This window comes from Dryobates pubescens, chromosome 13 (genome assembly GCF_014839835.1).
Source record: "Dryobates pubescens isolate bDryPub1 chromosome 13, bDryPub1.pri, whole genome shotgun sequence".
Taxonomy (NCBI): Eukaryota; Metazoa; Chordata; class Aves; order Piciformes; family Picidae; genus Dryobates; species Dryobates pubescens.
In genome coordinates this window covers 12413254-12432339 of record NC_071624.1, presented here as the reverse complement: position 1 = coordinate 12432339, position 19086 = coordinate 12413254, and the positions used below count along the sequence as shown (strand labels likewise).

Sequence of the window (19086 nt, the reverse complement as noted above, 5' to 3'; positions counted from 1 at the left end):
CCTGTTCTCCTTTGCAGCATAAGTATATATGACTCCAGGAGAGAAAGAGTTACTAGGTGGTCAAAGGGAGGTCATATCATGTGTAGAGGAATATATGGATTCTCCTGGCTCCAGCATCCTCCAACTTCTGTTTCTCCTGCTCTTTGAAAACATGAATCCATGTGGGATATTTCTGTCTACAGCTGAACCACAGACACGGGGATCCATCTTGCCAGATTGGCACAGGTACTGGCTTTGTATCTGTAATAGGAACAACCTCCTTGCACCAGGTCTGTAGAGCATTCAGATCTGCAAGGCTTTCCCATGGTTCATATCTTCATTGTTTTGCAAATGTCTGGTGGTTTAGTTTGGGTGTTTGACTGTTATCTTTGGCAGACTGCTCCACACATTTCATTGTATCTACCCACTTGAAATACTCTTTCCTAAAAATGCTCTTTATTAACATGTATCAGCAATTACATTGCTGTTTACAGTTGATATATGAACTCTTACACTAAACATTCATAGGGTTTGTCTTGCTCTGAGGGAAGGTCCAACTTAAAAAATTGGAATACTAGAGATCTGTGAATACCTCTTTTATCAACTAGGAAGCCTGGGACTCTCAGCTTTGTATTTGAACCACTGACCTGGTTCTGATGGAACCTTAACAGAGGTCTCTGTTACCTCCTGTACTAAATCAAAATGTGATTTTGCAGCCTGATGTCAAGTACAAAATGGGGCTCAGAATAAATATGGGAACAAATCCAAAGCACACTCACATTTCCTTATTCTTTTTTTTTCTGTTCCTTCTCAGCTAGTCTGAGATAACTGAAACATACAGCTGACAGAGTTAAGATTTACAGCTGTGAGAAAGACATCAAGAAAACATACAAGCTTCTCTGAAAAAGAATCTGCAGTAAAACTCCAAGTTTGTGTATATCTGGGTACTCAAGGTATTTTTATATGCCTGTTTGACTGAAGCAGTCACTCCCAATAAAGCAAATAATTAAACAGTAAAAACAATAGTCTGTTTAAGTCTCATATATTTGAATAGATTAGAAAACAATAAAGGGGATGATTTCCTTGTCACTGAAATGCAGCAGCCATTCCTTGAATAGATACCACAGGGCGTCTCATTTTAGCTTTAAACCCTGAAACTTTGAGGAACACTTTACAGACTCAACAAAACTTAGGGACATTCAATAACCACCTGTATTAAGTGTACTGGCTCTGAGTGTCCCTTTTGCTGATACCTCAGCTCCAACTTGAAGTCAGCCCAGCCCTGCCTTATCTTGTGGAATTGCAGCCCTAAGTGTTACACTGGCATATAAACAAGTGAAGGGGGTAGTCTGTGTCACTGAACAGATATGGAGAGGGCAGCATGTCCTGCAATTTCCCCAATGTCACAGTACAGGTTTGACAATTCTCAATAAGCAGTAGAGTCACTGCACCACAGGGGCAATCCAGGAGAAGGTGTCTATCAGTTAGATAAATTCTCAATAATTAATTAGCCACCAACCACTGGTGGAGCACTGATGATCCTGCTTGCTCCTCAGCTAACACTGTCACTGGTTTATTTCTAGTGCCTTTCACAACTGCTTAGTCACACCAGTAACAACACAGACTATGCCCCAGTGAGTGGCTATCACAATGTCTAGCTTCTTCCTTCCTCTCCTTGCCTCCAACCAGCATGCCAAAGCAGGCTGCAGAAGGTGATCCACAGTCAGAGGAATCCTGGATTCACTCTCTTATCAGCTAGTGCAAAGCTACCTTGTGCTGCAATTCTCTTGTGCTAGCTTCTCTGAGACATATTACAGAGGATAAGGGTGGCCTCTGCTTACAACAGCCAATAGGACACTCTGAACTTTGTTTCATTCACAAAAACACAGAGCCTTGTTCTTTCATAAAGACTCACCCTGTTCTCCCTGTTCCTGCAATAAACCAGCATTTGAAGCAGAAGCATCTAACCTCTCTCTGACAACTAGCACTTCATTATTTTCCTTTGGTTTAATTCAGTCTAGGACAAATAACTAACCTAAGGAGGAGAGACCATGTGTTTAATCAATTTTCTGTTGATGCATTTGGTCTGCAAGTTCTGTTCTGAAAATCCTCACTTTAAAAGCCTTGTAAGAGGAATATACATCTGGACTGATTTGAAACATTTTTGTGATTGCATTTCTTAATTTTCTGGAACAATTCTCTCCTATCCCCAAGGTGTTTTGCTGAAAGAATTTTACCCTTAAACATTTTCAGCTTAAACCTCAAACAAAGCAAATGTAACAAAGCCTAGAGAAAAATGTGGTGCAGAATTCACTGCACTGCAGGTGTCTCAAACTTTTTGCATCAAGTTGTACAACTCTTGAGGGCTGGCTGTGTTACTTTGGGTCTCTTGGTTTGGTTAGCATCACTGAAGTTTTATACTGATATCTCATGCCAACTTAAATTGATCTGGCCCAGCAACTGAGTCATAACAAAAATCTGCTGACAGCTCCATTTAATAGGGAAATGTTCCCATACAATTTGTCTAAACTTGAGTTAATCCAGACCATATGGTTCTTTTGCAAAACCATATTATCATCTTCAAAACAAATCCTGCATTATGATTGTAGTTTCCCCGTGAGCAGAACCTTTATCTGCACTTACATGCCTTTAATATACTTGAAGACAATTGAGTAAGTTCATACTCTGGAAGTTAAACACACTAAATTAAGAATTTATCTGCTGCAAAAGCATAAAGGCAAGACAAAACATGGCCCTGATATGCTGTGATAGCTGTGGTTACCTGCTTGTGTTGGAGGACTCCATGGGTGCATGGTATACACTCTCAGTGATTCTTTGGTGCAGTTGACTGGCTTCTGTTAAACAAAAGAATAACAAGAAATTGTCATGAATCATGTAAGTTGCTTACTTGTTTGCACAGGATGTAGGAGAGAGAGAGAAACAGAAGAAGGTAACAGAGATTTTGAATGCTGGTGCAATCAAAAGGGAATAATTGTACTTGAAGAGAAAGGCACATGGTGATCTTAAAGCCTAAAAACTTATCTCACCCAAACAGCTTGCCTATCTGTATTTTTTCAGTGCAGATGAGATTTCTTCCCTTACCACTTTCTCTTTCCTCTGTACTTCTTCCTAGATCACTGCACAACATGGATCTAGAGACCATATTGGCATTTTTCCCAGAACAAGAGTTTTGTGGCTCACAGCTTTTTCTGCATTGAGCAACATGTACATAGAATCATAGAATGAATAAGGTTGGAAAAGACCTCAGAGATCATCAAGTCCAACCCATAACCCAACATCTCATGACTAACTAAACCATGGCTTCAAGTGCCACGTCCAATCCTTTTTTGGACACCTCTTGGGACAGTGACTCCACCACCTCCCTGCACAGCCTATTCCAATAACTCTTTCTGTGAAGAACTTTCTCCTTGCCTTGAGCCTAAACTTCCCCTGGTGCAGCTTGAGACTGTGTCCTCTTGTTCTGATGCTGGTTGCCTGGGAGAAGAGACCAACCCCCACCTGTCTACAACCTCCTTTCAGGTAGTTGTAGACAGCAATAAGGTCTCCCCTGAGCCTCCTCTTCTCCAGGCTAAACAACCCCAGCTCCCTCAGCCTCTCCTCACAGGGCTTGTGCTTGAGTCAAGCTGCACACACAGCCATCTGGTAGAATATATCTCTTTCCTTCTGAAGAATGCTTTTGCTCAGCATCCAGTACAAACAGCAATAATAAAGTGTTATTCAAATGCCATTTGTTCATTCTTTTTGCATAGCCACAAGGTAGCAACAGACTAATTTGTATTGATGTCCAGTAAATGGAGTGAGATAATGAAGATCTTGACAACCTGATTTTCAGGGCCAGGAGTGTCAGACACTGAGAAGTGAGGAAGCAATGGAAAGCACAGCTTTCATAGTCTCAGTCTGCTGAGATATTAGGACTGTTTCACTCTGGAAGAGGAAGCTCCTGTCAACGAAAAGAGAACAGACCAAGGAACAGGGGCATTGCTGAAAGAATGAAGTCCTTCATGGGTGGGAGTGCTGGGAGAAAGGAGCACTCTGGGTGGAGACTCAGAAGTAGCTCCATTCCTGGCAGCTGATTCAGTCTTACACAAGTCTCTCAATCTGCATCCATAATTCCTTTGCCTGCAAGAGACAATTATGCTCTTTGGGATTGATGGCTCATGGAGTTACCCAAAGCCTTGTTAGCATTCCAGGCTCACTACAGTATACCATAGGGGCTGTACATAGACTTAAGCCTTTAGACACCAATGACACACTATTTATCACATATCTTTGACCATTTTCTTTGCTCTTTACTCACTTGTTCATCTCAGATGGTTCCTTCCAAGATTGCAACCCCCTATGCAACTCCTAACAACAGCCCAAACTAGCAAATGTAACCCTCTTCGTTCTCTCATTACAACACAGAGATGAAGAAATGCCCAGTCTTGGATTAAGCATGAATTAAGATTTCTCCTTTCGTAAGTCACTAGAATTAGATACAACTATTCAAAACCATGGGACAGAGCATTTGCTTCCTGCCATCAGCATTGTAATAAGGGCTTTGATTCATGTAGTCACTTGGGAAAAGGCAATAGGAAGAGCTGCAATAGCATGTAAGATAGTTTCTGCTCTCTGACTGTGTTCTACTGGATTGACAACGAAGGGAAATTTGTCTTTGTTCACAGAGTAGGATGAAAATAGTCCTTGGATGGTCCCAAGACCAGACTGGATAAAGTCTTGAGTAACCTGGTTTGACCAGTAATTGACTTTACTTTGATCAGGACATTCAAGTATAATATCCTGAGGTCTCTTGAAACCTGTTCTAGGATTCAGTGATATGAAAACAAGCCAATAAAGAATACCCAAATATAAATGTTTTCAAAGTCTTGATTCCTGCATAACTATCCCTGGACAACGCACAGTTAACTCCAGCATATGGATCTTGTATGCTTCAAAGAGTTCACAAATGCTCATCTGGGTGACATACAAGCTGAATTTTCTTTACCTAGAAACACACATGGAAAATTAGCTCTCTATCCTATTAAACACACACACACTTTTCTATAAGCTACTCTTCTCTGCAGTCATAGCCTAAGTAAAGCATATTTACCCCAGAGGTATTACAAACCATGTCAAAGAGTCCCTGAATCTGTACTGATAAAAATCTTGAGAGTTTTAGCTCAGCAGTTTCTGCTGAACTGACTGTAGTGAAATTTGGAATAAAAAGAAGAAAGTAAAAGGATAAAAGTAGTAACACAAGACCTGGGTAGTAAACATTCTAAAGAAGTATAATGTTTTGGGTTGGATTAAGTTGCTGAGGCTAATGTGCATAATTGTTTCTCTCAACTAAGGAGGCTGTAAGAAGGCATTGTCTTTGTGAAACAGACTAAATAAATATGGCCTCTAAAGTTAAAGCACAGACACAGGTTTCCATCTTGGAAAAAATATACTTAGGAATCTGAAGGATGGGGGTACAAAGGCTTTGTTGGCATTACTTTAAAGTGAGATCTGTACATGTAAGAAGCAGAAAATGACAGGTTGAGGTGAGAAGCAATGCCAGGGCCCAGGAAAAGTTGGTATTGGACACCACTATGGGGGAAGTTGTCCTAGGAGAGCTTGAAAAATGTCTTTTAGGACTCTCCACATTCTTGTTGAATGTTATCTCAGATAGCTTTTATCACTATGGTCTCTTACTATCTGGAATAACCTACCCGAATTTTGTCTGACTTGGGTTCAACAACTTACATAAAAAGAGTGTTCAAGAGGAGATTGGACGTGGCACTTGGTGCCATGGTCTAGTCAAGAGGTCTGTGGAGATAGGTTGGACTCAATGATCCTTGAGGTCTCTTCCAACCTTGGTGATACTGTGATTTTAGGTACTTATGAGATTGTTGCATAGAAGATCTGTTCACGATGGTTCCAGCAGTGATACTGGACAGTACTGCAACTCACCCCAGTTCCATGTTGCCACACACAGCTAGAGGAGGAAGGCAACATTACCAGATCTTGTTTTATGTGTCCTACCTCTGCATGCTTCCAGTTGTCCTGTCAGGACTTTCCGAATCTCTGAAATCCAGGTGTTTTTCAGCTCAACAGAAGATGCCTGAGAAAACAAAAGGAAAAGGAAAAGGCCTAGTTAAAGCATGCTGTCAATCACTTGGCTGTCCTGACCCAATTTTCCCGAGCAATGGAACAATGTGGCCAGCTTTGAGCAAAACACAGGACACTCCTCAAGATGGAGAAGTTACCATGAGTCTAAGGTCTTGTCTTTGCTTTTCCGTCCAGTGTTCCAAGTAATTTTTCAGTGCTTTTTTTCCTCTTTTACCCAAAATCATGACCATTTTCACAATGATAAATTGGTAATTTAGAGCTAACACACACAAAAAAGAAGTTTCCAATGTCTGCTGTTTCTTGAGTGTACAGGACAGTGGGAGTCATGAAACTGAAAACTTTCTTTAACACAATTCAGTTGAAAGGAAGTTGTTACCTGAATGATATAGACCTCTTCTCTGCCGTTATACCAGATCTCAAACTTCTTGTTATCCCCTTTTACATTTTCTGTAATGCCCACAGTGCTCATCTGTTTCAAAACAGAGAAGAAGCAGCTGGAATCTGGAAAATGTCAATGGTCTTAAAATACTTTATCCTCTTAGAAGCATTTTAAACAGACTGCATTGACTCCTGCACCTTAGGTAGTAATTGAAAGTAAAATTCAGAACATGTTATTCCTCAACAGCTAATTTATCATTCATCTTTTTGATTGTTACAGAAAACAAGAATAATCTTAAAAAATAAGTAATTAAGTAACAGAAGCTAATCTCTTATCATGAGTTTATCCTCTTTGGGCTTTTTTTACTTGAACTGTGGGCCAGTTTTTAATCCTATCCTGGCTCTTGAAGAAGATGGTACTTTCAACTTGTCATCACTGGCCTTATGAGATGGGAGAGGACAGGGGATAGAACATGGCTTTGAGACTTAACAACTCATCTGCAAATCTAGACAACATGAACATTTGATATAGTTTCAGGGAGAACAAAAAAACTGTGCAAGCTGAGTGCCTAACAAGGCAAGACAAACAAGGAACCGAAGAAAATAATTCTAGATTTCTTAAATGATAGATTTTTAACCATCAATTTCAAGTCCAGTTGCTACTGTACTTACCAGCTTCCCATCTTCTTCCTGTATTTATTCCTCCCCCTTGTTCTGATTTGCCTCAGCATTAGACTTGAATGAGAGTTAGATTTTTGACTTAATCATCTTGGATTATGTCATCATTTCTGCTGTCATGTCCACATAAAGAAACTTCAAGTGTTTAAATTAATTGGTTCACTTCCTCCTTGAACCAGGGTCTATAACAATTCCTTTCTGGTTACCCTGTATAAAGTTTGCAGTGTTACACTCAGTGACCCATGTTAATTGTCTGAAGTCACAAATGTCACACCAAGGTGCTTAAAGGGAAAATTTGGCCTACTTGTGAATGCCATTTTATCAGAAAATGTCCTGACTCATATCTGGAAATGTCACTCTTGCAAATAAAAGGGCACTTCTACTGCACTCTGATTCATCTACAGCTATTATTGTTGCACAACATATCTGCTGAGCTGGTGATGTCAACAGCAGCACTTGCAATAGAACTGAACTTGGAGGATGCTTACAGGCAGAATAATGAGCATTCAGTCTTGCTTCCCATTATGAGACTCAAGGCAAGAAGACACAAGGTGTCTGTGTGTATTGAGTTGCAAAACCAAGGTTCACATCTGGAGTTGCAGGACATATGGCTGGGTCTGTTTCTAGATCAAAACTAATCAGAAGCTTTCATGTACTTGAGTGCAAGACAGCCCCAGATGTGTACCTTTTTCAAGTCTCCACATGGAAAGACCCCCTCCCCCTATTTTGTGAGAACATCAGAATGTTTCTCCCTCACCATTACCACATTCATTACCTTTAAGGAGTTTTTAAAGCTGTAAGAAGCTGTCTTCTCATGGCCATCAGTGTTTTCCTCCCGTTTCTTGCAGAAAAGTAGCATCTTCGTATAGAGGAAGAGGTGTCTCTGCATTGGTTTGAATCTAGCCAAGTCCTTCACCTTGTTGTGCCCCTTCTTGTGGTCAGTCCATACATTGAAGGAACCTTGCATCAACAGCTTCCCAAGCTCACTGACATCCCCCTAGCAAGCAAGAAGAGAGCCTATATCACTTTCAAAATAAGGTAATCCCAGGCACAGTTCTTTCCCCAGTGGTGTTTAACCTTCCAGGCAGAAGTCTAGGCATCCTTTGTGTTGGAGAGTGGATGTGTTACAGCTGGAATCCCATCTGCACAGGTCTTCTTGCTAAACCTGTGTGGTTTCTTCACATAACCATTAATCTATTGTTTCCCATGTCCATCATTTCCAGTTTGTCTCCCCATTCAATAGTTAGTATCTGCTGTCTGTCTCAGGACCTCTTCAGATCTGACACCCAAGCTGTTCTCCCTCTTGACCTTAGAGGAAGCATCTTCTGACAAGACCTGCATTTTAAGACTCCTGACTTTAAAGCAGTATGAAAGCCAGTGCAGATTGGATGTGCAAGCAAAGGCCTTGACTCTGAAAGATCCAGGTTCAATTTCTACTCTGCTACTAGCTTCTATCCCTGAGCAAAACCTTGAAAGAAGTTGTGAAGTCTGAAGACATGGATTGGTGCCTAGAGGTATGCTGGTGTGTCATTCCTTCCCATTGCAACACAGTTTTTAAAGGCATTTTCAATACTTTCTCAGTTTACTGTCTGCAGACTGCACAGTGCTGCACAGCCTCGGCAAAGAGGGAGTAAATGTACCAAGAAACTGTAAAGGTATCTGAGGGAGAGTGAAACTAGACAGGAACCAGGCCATTCTAAGCTAAAGCCTTTGTCTGAGGACCACAAGGTAAATACTTTCACTGATACAAATATTTGGCACAAATATTTACAGCAGAGTTCAGGACTAAAGAGTGTAGCAATGTGTGAATAGACGACACGGCAACATCCATATGGTAGTGGGCCTCAACAAATGATGTTAAACAGTGATGCTAGCAGCAGATTTTTTTTCCTAGGAGTGCTTTGTATAACAAGTTGAAGGAACAAGCTCAGTGCATTGTTAAAGTACTTATTTTCAACAGCTGTCTGTTCTGTTGATTATAAGGTGAAGATGTCTCCAGGTGGGCATGTGTGATTTCTGGAACTAGATTACAATCTACTCTCACTACCCATCCTCTACCCTACATCCAACTGCAAAACCAAGATCTGACTTTCCCACTTCAGTGGGCATTAGACTCTCCAAAGCATTAAATCAAACCCTCAGTAATTTCTAGAACAGTCTCTCATCTCTATAGTGATAGATTTTTTGATTTGTGCATACAGGACTGTGTGTCTTGTATATTTATATATGTGTGTATGTGTGATCTTTGATTTGCACTGTGATTCATAGAACCACAAAATGTTTGGGGTTGGAAAGGGCCTTTAAATGTCACCTAGCCCAACCCTCCTGCACTGAGTGGGTATATCTTTAACTAGATCAGGTTATGAATGTTTCCACAGATGAGACTTCTACCACGTCCCTGGGCAACCTGTACCTGGTTATTAATTCCCAGTCACTGGGATGGATTCTGTGCTTTAAGTGGAAGCCAAATTTTCCTGCCTAAGTGCAAAATATTTGGAAACACTCGAGTTGTATGTTGGTCACAAAGTTTCAGCAGATTTCTTTGGTTATGTCTGCTACACTTGCTACCTCTCACCTACAAATGAGTTTTGGGTGTGATTACTCAGAAGGATTGCATTTGTCCCACTTCCTCCCCACACTCATACCCCCACCTCCATGTGACATACGTTGACGTGTATTTTTGATCACCAAAACACGCCACTGAGTAGCATCCTTCAAGAATGTGGCACAGACTGCTGCAAAATATACCATCCATGGGCATAGAATGGCCAGTGACAAGAGGAACGTTGGATGGGTCAAGATCAGAGTAAAAGCACTGCAAATAATACCTCATATCCTGTAATTGCTATCTGGTGCATGGAGTCATTTACTGATTTGATAATATCAAGCACCGTGGCCAGAGCTTCTTCCAGTTCAGCAGTACCCTCTGAATTCTTGCTGCACTTCAGCATTTCCTAAAAAACAATATAAGACAACTGCATGAAAGTTTCTTATACCAGAGGCCACCATAAGACACCTCCCTGGGCTTTTGTGCTGCATAGGCAAAGCAGCAAACTGAGGGGAAAAAACCCCAAACCAACACCAAAAGCTAGCAAGACATTCACCAGGATTGTCATTAAGGACACACATTCTGATCTTTTGGGCATTTTCAAGTTTTAGAGGATCATTTAAGATGAGATAGGAAAATTCTGACATATGTACAATGACCTTCCTGCGTGCCACAGAACTGTCTCATCTTAACTCGTCTTAATTCAGTGATCAAGGTATTGAAGGGTTCACCATTTCCTTTTGCACATTACATAAATTAATGTCTAGTCTGAATTTGGCAGGTTTGACATTCCACTTCTCTATCTGACAAGAAATTGAAACCACAGTGTGCCAAATCATAGAATCATTTATAAGATCTGATAAATTCTATGTTTGGAAAGAAGTCGCTTCCTGTGTAGACTTGTGGTCAAATCACCTCACATCTCTCTTCCTTAAACTAGACTTCTTTTATCTATAAGAGAGGTTTTTAGACCACAACTTTTTTTTTTTTTTGGGGGGGGGGGGGGGGACATGACATTTAAAGAGGCCAGATGATTACTATGAATCTTCCCTACCTCTTAATTCTCCACCTCTTGGCTACAATCTACATTTGCTAATTTGAAAACCTTTTTTGGGATGCAGTAATTTTGAAGAACAATGCTAGCAAAAATTCATGAAACACTATATTGTGCTTAAAATAAGAGAAGGCACTCTACCCTCCAAATCTGGAACAAGGAACAAGAGACGAAGTTCTGGAGAAGTTAAGGAAGGTGTGCCCAACGCAAAGGAACAAACAAAACCTTCTGAGGGCTCAGTTTCTGTAATCACTTCTCATACAGAGATCTTATTTAGGGCCAGCTACTTGAGTAGCCCAATGCAGTTCCTCACAAAGACTACTTTTCTTATTCCTATAGATGTCTTCTACTTGAAAAGTTCTAGTCATAGCTCAGGAGTTAATTATTCTCTTGTAAATAATGGTTATAACCTTGTTTCAGAATAGAATAGAATAAACCAGGTTAGAAGAGACCTTCAAGATCATCGTGTCCAACCCATCAACCAATCCAACCCACCTAAACAACTAAACCATGGCACCAAGCACCCCATCAAGTCTCTTCCTGAACACCTCCAATGACAGTGACTCCTGAATTAGAATAGTGAATTTCCTTTTTAGCTCAGTCTTCTAAGTAACCGTACTTTCATAAGTTAACAGCATTTTTGCAGACAATGCTCTTATAACAACCATTTTATTAATCAATAGTGGCATGGCCCTGCCCTATATATCTACCATGAGCTAGCAGTGTGCCCAGGTAAGAAGGCAAATGGCATCCTGGCCTGTATCAGGAACAGTGTGGCCAACAGGAGCAGGGAGGTCATTCTGCTCCTGTATTCAGCACTGGTTAGGCGACACCTTGAGTACTGTGTCCAGTTCTGGGCCCCTCAGTTTAGGAAAGATGTTGACTTGCTGGAATGTGTCCAGAGGGCGGCATCAAAGCTGGTGAGGGGTTTGGAGCACAAGCCCAATGAGGAGAGGCTGAGGGAGCTGGGGTTGCTTAGCCTGGAGAAGAGGAGGCTCAGGGAAGACCTTATTGCTGTCTACATACTACCTGAAAGGACGTTGTAGCCAGTTGGGGGTTGGTCTCTTCTCCCAGGCAACCAGCACCAGAACAAGGGGACACAGTCTCAAGCTGCACCAGGGGAGGTTTAGGCTGGATGTTAGGAAGAAGTAAGAGTTATTGGCCATTGGAATGTGCTGCCCAGGGAGGTGGTGGAGTCACCATCACTGGAGGTGTTTAGGAAGAGACTTGATGGGGCGCTTGGTGCCGTGGTTTAGTTGATTAGATGGTGTTGGATGATAGGTTGGACACAATGATCTCGAAGGTCTCTTCCAACCTGGTTAATTCTATTCTATTCTACCAGTGGAATGAAAGAATGCTTGGCTGGATGTAATTTTCACTTCAGAAATGCAGAAATGAAGAAAGTAAGAAATAAATTGTTGTAATAACTAAGTGAGTTTAGTTTTGTTTCCTGTGCTGAGCAGAATGTCAGCAGAACGTGTGCTCCAGCAATACACCCAGAAATTAATCCAAACTTTACTAACATTAGCAGTCCTTGTTACAATAAGAATTAGACCACTTCAGCAGGGATGATCATTGACATGGTTTTCATTCAGGGATATCATTTTCAGTCACATTTCAAGTTTGGAAATCATTTAATTAAAAAAAAAAAAAAAGCTGAGACAATTGTGTTCCTGTAAAACAGGGCTGCAAAAGGTAGTTCCTAGCTAACTCCAAACAGCAGCAGTCTCTCCTCAAGTGCTTAGATGACCAGAGTTCAGAAAGTAAAAGCAGGACACATTCCTATAGTAGCTGTTGCATAATTTCTAGGATGAGGATGGATCCCTACTCTCTCTATAGTGGGTGTGGTGCTTTATAATGTTAGCTAAACTACTATGAAACAGGAGGGTCCCAATGATCGTGACCCAGAATTTAAAATAAGTCTGCCAATCACTCAAGGCACAGAAGTTCTTAGTCACTTCTTTGTTACCAAATTTTTCACTGACTCCCATTTTCCTACACTTTTAAATGCTCAAGCTGCCACGAAGAGAGTGCTTCCCACATCTCATAATCCCTGACAAAGTAAATGTCTGTGCCAGTGTGCTGCTGCTAAGTACAAAACTGGTCTGACCAGCTTCAGCTCCAATGGCTGCAACCTGTTTTGCCTGAGAATTTTACTCCTTGATCTAATCTTGGTTTTGTTTACAGTCATATTTCAAATTAAATGTAGAATCTGGTTTACTTTTGCTGTTCTGAAGATCTTGACATTTTCTCCCTTGTCACAGAATAGTTTCAAGAAATAGAATGAAATTTAGTTCTGGATTTTACACTGATGTAAGTCCACTGGAATCAATGAAGTTGCATCCTTGTTTTTGGATCAACATTTGGATTCATCAGTTCTGTTTAAAGTCAATAAACAGGTCACAGAAATACTGCACAAGTGAATGGCCAGCCAGATCCTCACCTGGCTTAAATTAACACAAATAGACCAGGGCCGTGCTAGCTATCAGCAAATAAAATTGCAGCCTAAAATCTTCATTGTGAATTTCATGACAGTACAAAACACTACATCAAGTCCAGAGGCTGGAGAACATCATGTAATTCACCTTCATGATCCTCCATAAGAAAAGTTAGCAAATACTGGTTTTAGGAACTGAGAAGATGAGGACAGAAATGAAGCTACCATCTTCAAAAAATGTAATTGGTTTGAGCATTTCCTGTGGCCCAGTTCAGACCAGAATTCAAGCATGGACCTCTCTCAGTTCCAGATCAAGAGGAAAAGTTCACATATTCATCCCACAGAAAAGTTACAGATAATTTGCTCCTAGCTGGATCTTTAAAATAGGATCACCAAAAGGGAGTGGCTCCTGAAAGATTTGACTCACAACCATGGGAAAATACCATGTTCAGAGAGCTGAAAAGAGTTATATTCAACAGGGACAGGTATCAGAGCTGAGATTTAAAGCATCAGCTCCTGTTTTCAAACTAAGGCCACTCAGGGATCCAATAAAACCAAATTCAATTTCTGTTTAAATCTAAATAAAATAAATACTTACTATACAAAATATTTTACTTTACACATATGTAGGAGTATATATATAATAATATACTGCTGTTGCTTAGTATACAAGTGCTGCTAAATAATGGCAGTACTTTATCTGAAATAGAAGTTCTTTCCTTGACTGCTACCATTTTGCAACTTAGCATTGCAAAGTATTTGTTGAAGAAGTGAGACAGGATTTCTGTACCAGGTAGTCCCTCAAAAAATAGGCTGATCTGCAATTCTGTAAATAAAACAAGCTATGCATTGCAATTCTTTGCATTTTGATGGAGAACCTACCTTCAACAGCAGCTGGTACTTGGTGATTCTCTGGACTGGCTTTAAGAGATATGCATCTAGGGAGAGCTTATGATCCAATTTACGCTGACATTCCTGTAAGGGATAACAGCGAAGAAAAACACAATAGTTTCTTGAAACACAAGCACTACACCAAGATCCTTATCATTTGGTAATCTGAAGGTTATATATATATCTGTGAATTAATTGAGAGAGAAATTTGTTCCATCTGCATAGGAGTTTCCAGGTTACTAAATAAAAGCTAACGTTTAGGTTCAACGTACTGTTGAAAGCTGGCATGCCCTGCTTGTGAGATTGCAGTGAAGCCAGCACTCCTTTGGTTTGGCTCCTGCCCAAGGAACCTACCTACTGCTCTATCTGCCTAGCTTCTTGTAGAGAACACCTCAACAAATACTGTGTACCTGCCATCAGCATAACAAGCATGCATATTGATCTAAGTTTGCTAAAGAGAAGGCACAGAAGGAAAACAATCTTTGATGATCTTGAACTGCTAGTCTGCAATTAAATTCCACCTGAAAAAAGATGCTGTCTCCACACTGTCTCCAGAGAGCTTCTGACCTTGGCTTGTTCTGACAGTATTTTTCATATATTTGGAGGTCCTCTTTCTGCAATAAAGAGAGAATTTAAGTAAGGTAAGGAAAAAAAAAATCATCTCTGCTTTGAGTCACTTTCCATCCTAATGCATGAATTACTACATGGCCATAACTCTATGTAAAAATACAGTGAAAGGACCAAACTTGCTTTTTACTCCTGTAAAGGTAGATACACCTGAAATCGAGGGAATTTCCCACACAGGCTTTTTGCACAAAGCAAGGAGATTGCAGACTGTAACACAGTCTAATTTCAAAACTGTTATCTTCAATAGAGGGCAATAGGTGGTTTGAAAACAAAACAAAAAAGCCATTAGAAATGTAAACGTTGCTAACAATACCGGCAGAGACTGGTATTTGCTAACAATGTTCACCACTTAGCTAAACACTCTGAAAATAGCCATGCTTTTCAATAGTACCGGGATGAATTAAAAAGTGGCAAGTTTGTCATGTTGATATTCCAGGCCAGGCAGGGGGAAGTACTTAAAGTCTCTTGTATCCAAATTAGAAGCTGCTGGATTGACTTGGCCTCTATTTACCTTTGACCACACTCTCACTGAAGTCCATGGCAAACAAATATCACTGATTTCAGTGATAACAAAGGTAGTCTCTAAAGGCACAGAGCATCACAGAATGTGTTAGGGTTTGGAAGGGACCTCGACAGATCACCTAGTCTGAGCCTCCTGCCAGAGCAGGATCACCTAGACTAGGTCACACAGGAACGCATCCAGGTGGATTTTGAATGACCCCAGAGAAGGAGGCTCAACAACCTCTCTGGACAGCCAGTTGCAGTGTTCTCTCACCCTCATGGTGAAAAAGTTGTTCCTTATTGTTTACATGAAACCTCCTATGCTCCAGCTTGCACCCACTGCCCCTTGTCCTGTCACTGGACATCACTCAAGAGCCTGACTCCATACTCCCAACACTAACCTTTTACACATTTATAAACACAAATGAGGTCAACCCTCAGTCTCCTCTCCAAGCTAAAGAGACCCAGCTCTCTCACCCTTTCCTCATAAGGGAAGTGGTCCACTCCTTTAATCGTGTTTGTGGCTCTGTGCTGGACTCTTTCAAGCAGTTCTCTGTCCTTGAAACTGAGGGGCCCAGAACTAGGCACAGTGTTCCAGATGTGGCCCCACCAGGGCAGAGAAGAGGGGGAGGAGAACCTCCCTAGACCTAGTAAGCACACCCAGGATGCCATTGGCCTTCTTGGCTACAAGGACACCGAGAAGTGTTTTTGAAGCTCTCTAGGCTGCATAGGTAGGCATTCCTCTGCTAGGTTCTGGGCTCACTATGCACAGAAGCCTTGCAGCTGTGCACCCACAAAGCACTGCCATACCCAAGCTGGGCTGGTTGTATCTGACTGGCTGGGAGCTTCTCATCTTTGCATCTATTCAGGTGGAGTCAACCTCAGTGAATCAAAGACAGCACCAAAAATGAACCTCAAAACTTCCTGGCTCTTGCCTGTCTGTTCTCAAGCCCACTGGACCATGCCTATACACTCCTGGTACAGTAAAAGCATTTTCTCTTGCACAGAGTTTCTATAACTTGTTATTATTGCTCTCTTCCTCTACAGACCTTCAGTGGTGTCACTCCTGATGGATCAGATGTGAAAGCAGAGCTATGCCATGTAAAACACCTTACTGCCTTAAGAATTATGCAATACACAAAGCTCCATTGCAACTCAAGAGTATTAATGGTGCTGTTTCAAAAGCAGCCCTGTGTTTTCCTCACACAAATAGAATTGTTTGATATGTTGCCTTGGAGGGAAGATAGCAGGGGGTAAAGCCCACAAACTGGAAGTAACAATGAAGCATAATCAAGCACTTACAATTTGTTCCTGGCCCACAGAATCCTAATTGGACTGGGCAAGAACAACAGAGACATTGAGAGTCACAAACAACATTAGGAAGGAGAGAAAAGCACCAATTTAAATTGAAGATACAATAATCCACAATTTACCAAGTAATTTGTCATAGTGGAAGGACTCTATGCCAATGCAATCTGCTGCCTAAATCAGCAACACCTGCTCAGGCAGGTACAGCTTTAAATACAGCTTTATGTTTTGAAATAGTGTAAGAAATAGGAAACTGCTGGTGAAACTACTAGGATCAGACTCTAAAATACCAAGAACTCATTTATTTCCTGATTACTCAAATCCCAGTCTTAAACATTCCACACATTTCTATCTTCATATCCAGAGATTTTGACTTCTTGCTAGTAGGTCTACACCATGCTCACCTCTCCTGTAATGCTTTTGCTTTCCACAGGGATTTGCACCCTGAGCTCTCCACATGCTTTCACACACGACTCTATTGGGTTTGCATGGCAGAGTTTGGGAAGTGGAAGGTTACAGAGGTGGCTTCTGTGAGAAGCTGCTAGAAGCTTCCCCCACATCTGATAGGGCCAAGGCCAGCTGCCTTCAAGTTGGACTCCCCAATGGCCAAGCCCATCAGTAATGGTGGTCCCTCTATGATAACATATTTAAGAAAGAGGGGACAAAATCTGTACAGTGCTGGAACAGGTTTTCTGGCAGGACTTTAACCCCCACAGGAGACCCACCCTGAAGAGTCTGTTCCTGAGTGACTACACCCCACAGAAAGGATTTGTGCTGGAGTAGTAGTTCATAAAGAACAGCAGCCCATGAGAGGGACAGGCTGGAGCAGGGTAACAGTGTGAGGACTCCTCCCACTACTGACAAAGTGTCAGCAGAGACAACATGTGACGACCTGACCACAACTCCCATTCCCCTGTGCCACTCAGGGAAATGAGGCAGAGAACTGAGAAATACCACCCTCATAGTGAAGAACTTCTTCCTAACATCCAATCTGAATCTACCCATTTCTATTTAGTTTCCATTCCCCCTAGTCCTATCATTACCTGACACTCTAAAAATTCCCTCCCCGGCTTTCTTGTAGGCTCCCTTCAGATGCTGGAAAGCCACAACAAGGTCTCCTCAGAGCCTTCTCTTCTCCAGACTGAATAGCCTCAACTCCCTTAGCCTGTCCTCATAGGAGAGGAGTTCCAGTCCTCTGATCATCCTCACAGCCCTTCTCTAGACACACTCCAGCATGTCCAGATCCTTCCTGTAATAGGGGCTCCAGAACTGGACACAGTACTCCAGGTGGGGTCTCACCTCCCTTGACCTGCTGCCCATGCTTCTTTTGATGCAGCCCAGGATGTGATTGGCTTTCTGGGCTGCAAGTGCATACTGGTGGCTCCTGTTGAGCTTCTCATCCACCAGCATCCCCAAATCCTTTTCTTCAGGGCTGCTCTCAAGCTAGTTGCTGCCCAGCTTATATCAGTGCTTGGGATTGCCCCGACCCAGATGTAGGACCTTGCACTTGGTCTTGTTGAACCTCATGAGGTTGTCATGGGCTCACCTCTCCAGCCTGTCAAGGTCTCTCTGGATGGCATCCCTTTCCTCCAGCGTGTCTGCTGCATCACAGAGTTGTGTCATCAGCAAACTTGCTGAAGGTGCACTCAATGCCACTGTCCATGTCACCAACATGAGCCCATATTGCACCAGCTTGGAGACCAGGGACCAGGATGTTCCTGTCCTTATGTCAGTCCACAAACTCTTCATTATATTTTCTCTCCCTTAACCAGCTGAGGAGGGGAGGGATAAGAGTGGCTTTGGTGGGCCCCTGGCAGCCAGCCCAGGTCAACCCAGGACAGGGTTATATGCAGAGTTTCAATTGTCTTTCACTGCTAATTTATGAATAAATTTTGTTTGGAATTAAAATTTAACCCTTTGAATCCAACTCACAGGTTTCTGGTCAGGACCTAGAGTCCTTTCACTGATAGAAGCATATAGAAAAAGAAGCTTTCTCCCTGGAATGACCAAATGCCCAAACTGCTGGCTCCTACTAAATGATTCTCCTTTTCCATCCTTAGGAATAGCAGTAAGTAAACAGTGGTAATCCACTGTGAGTCACTCCTGCCAGATGCCTCACCTGACACATGTTGGTAAGCAATCTGACACACCTATGTTTCTTCCTGAGCATTCTTGCCTTGGCAAGCTTTACTTCTTACCCCCTGCCCCACGCTTAGCAGATGAGCCCAGATTGTCCCTCTTATTGCTTATAAAGTACTGGAAGACCTATCCTGCCAGGCATTCAGGACACACATCCTCTTTGAGCATCTCTGCTGTCCTTGCAACAAAGAGCTTTAAGCAAGGTCAAGCATCTTGGTGAAGGTATAATAGCTCCATATGGGCAAAGTTGAGCTGGCTTCCTTGTAAATTACTTTAGATGAAGATCACCCCCTAACCAGGACAGGAAAACCGCAAGGTTGGACACGAGGGACGTTTCTGGCTGATGTTTCACCTTATTCTGCTACTGTGTTCCAGGAGAGAAACCAGAGAGGAGAAATAGTCTGGGTCTCCACAGATCATTTCTGACATCAGGTA

The 19086-nt window shown here is 41.9% G+C and overlaps 1 protein-coding gene across 1 annotated transcript in view; it reads right to left on the bottom strand.

Annotated features, from left to right (window-relative positions):
* The window catches only part of MCF2L2 (MCF.2 cell line derived transforming sequence-like 2), a 145523-nt gene that overhangs the window by 20202 nt on the left and 106235 nt on the right, over positions 1 to 19086 (bottom strand). The window contains exons 19-25 of the mRNA XM_009903603.2: positions 14598 to 14690; positions 14068 to 14160; positions 9975 to 10100; positions 7922 to 8143; positions 6467 to 6559; positions 6004 to 6082; positions 2762 to 2834 (exon numbers count right to left, since the gene is read on the bottom strand). Of these exons, the coding sequence (XP_009901905.2) occupies positions 2762 to 2834; positions 6004 to 6082; positions 6467 to 6559; positions 7922 to 8143; positions 9975 to 10100; positions 14068 to 14160; positions 14598 to 14690 (779 nt within the window). The remainder of the gene's footprint in view (positions 1 to 2761; positions 2835 to 6003; positions 6083 to 6466; positions 6560 to 7921; positions 8144 to 9974; positions 10101 to 14067; positions 14161 to 14597; positions 14691 to 19086) is intronic.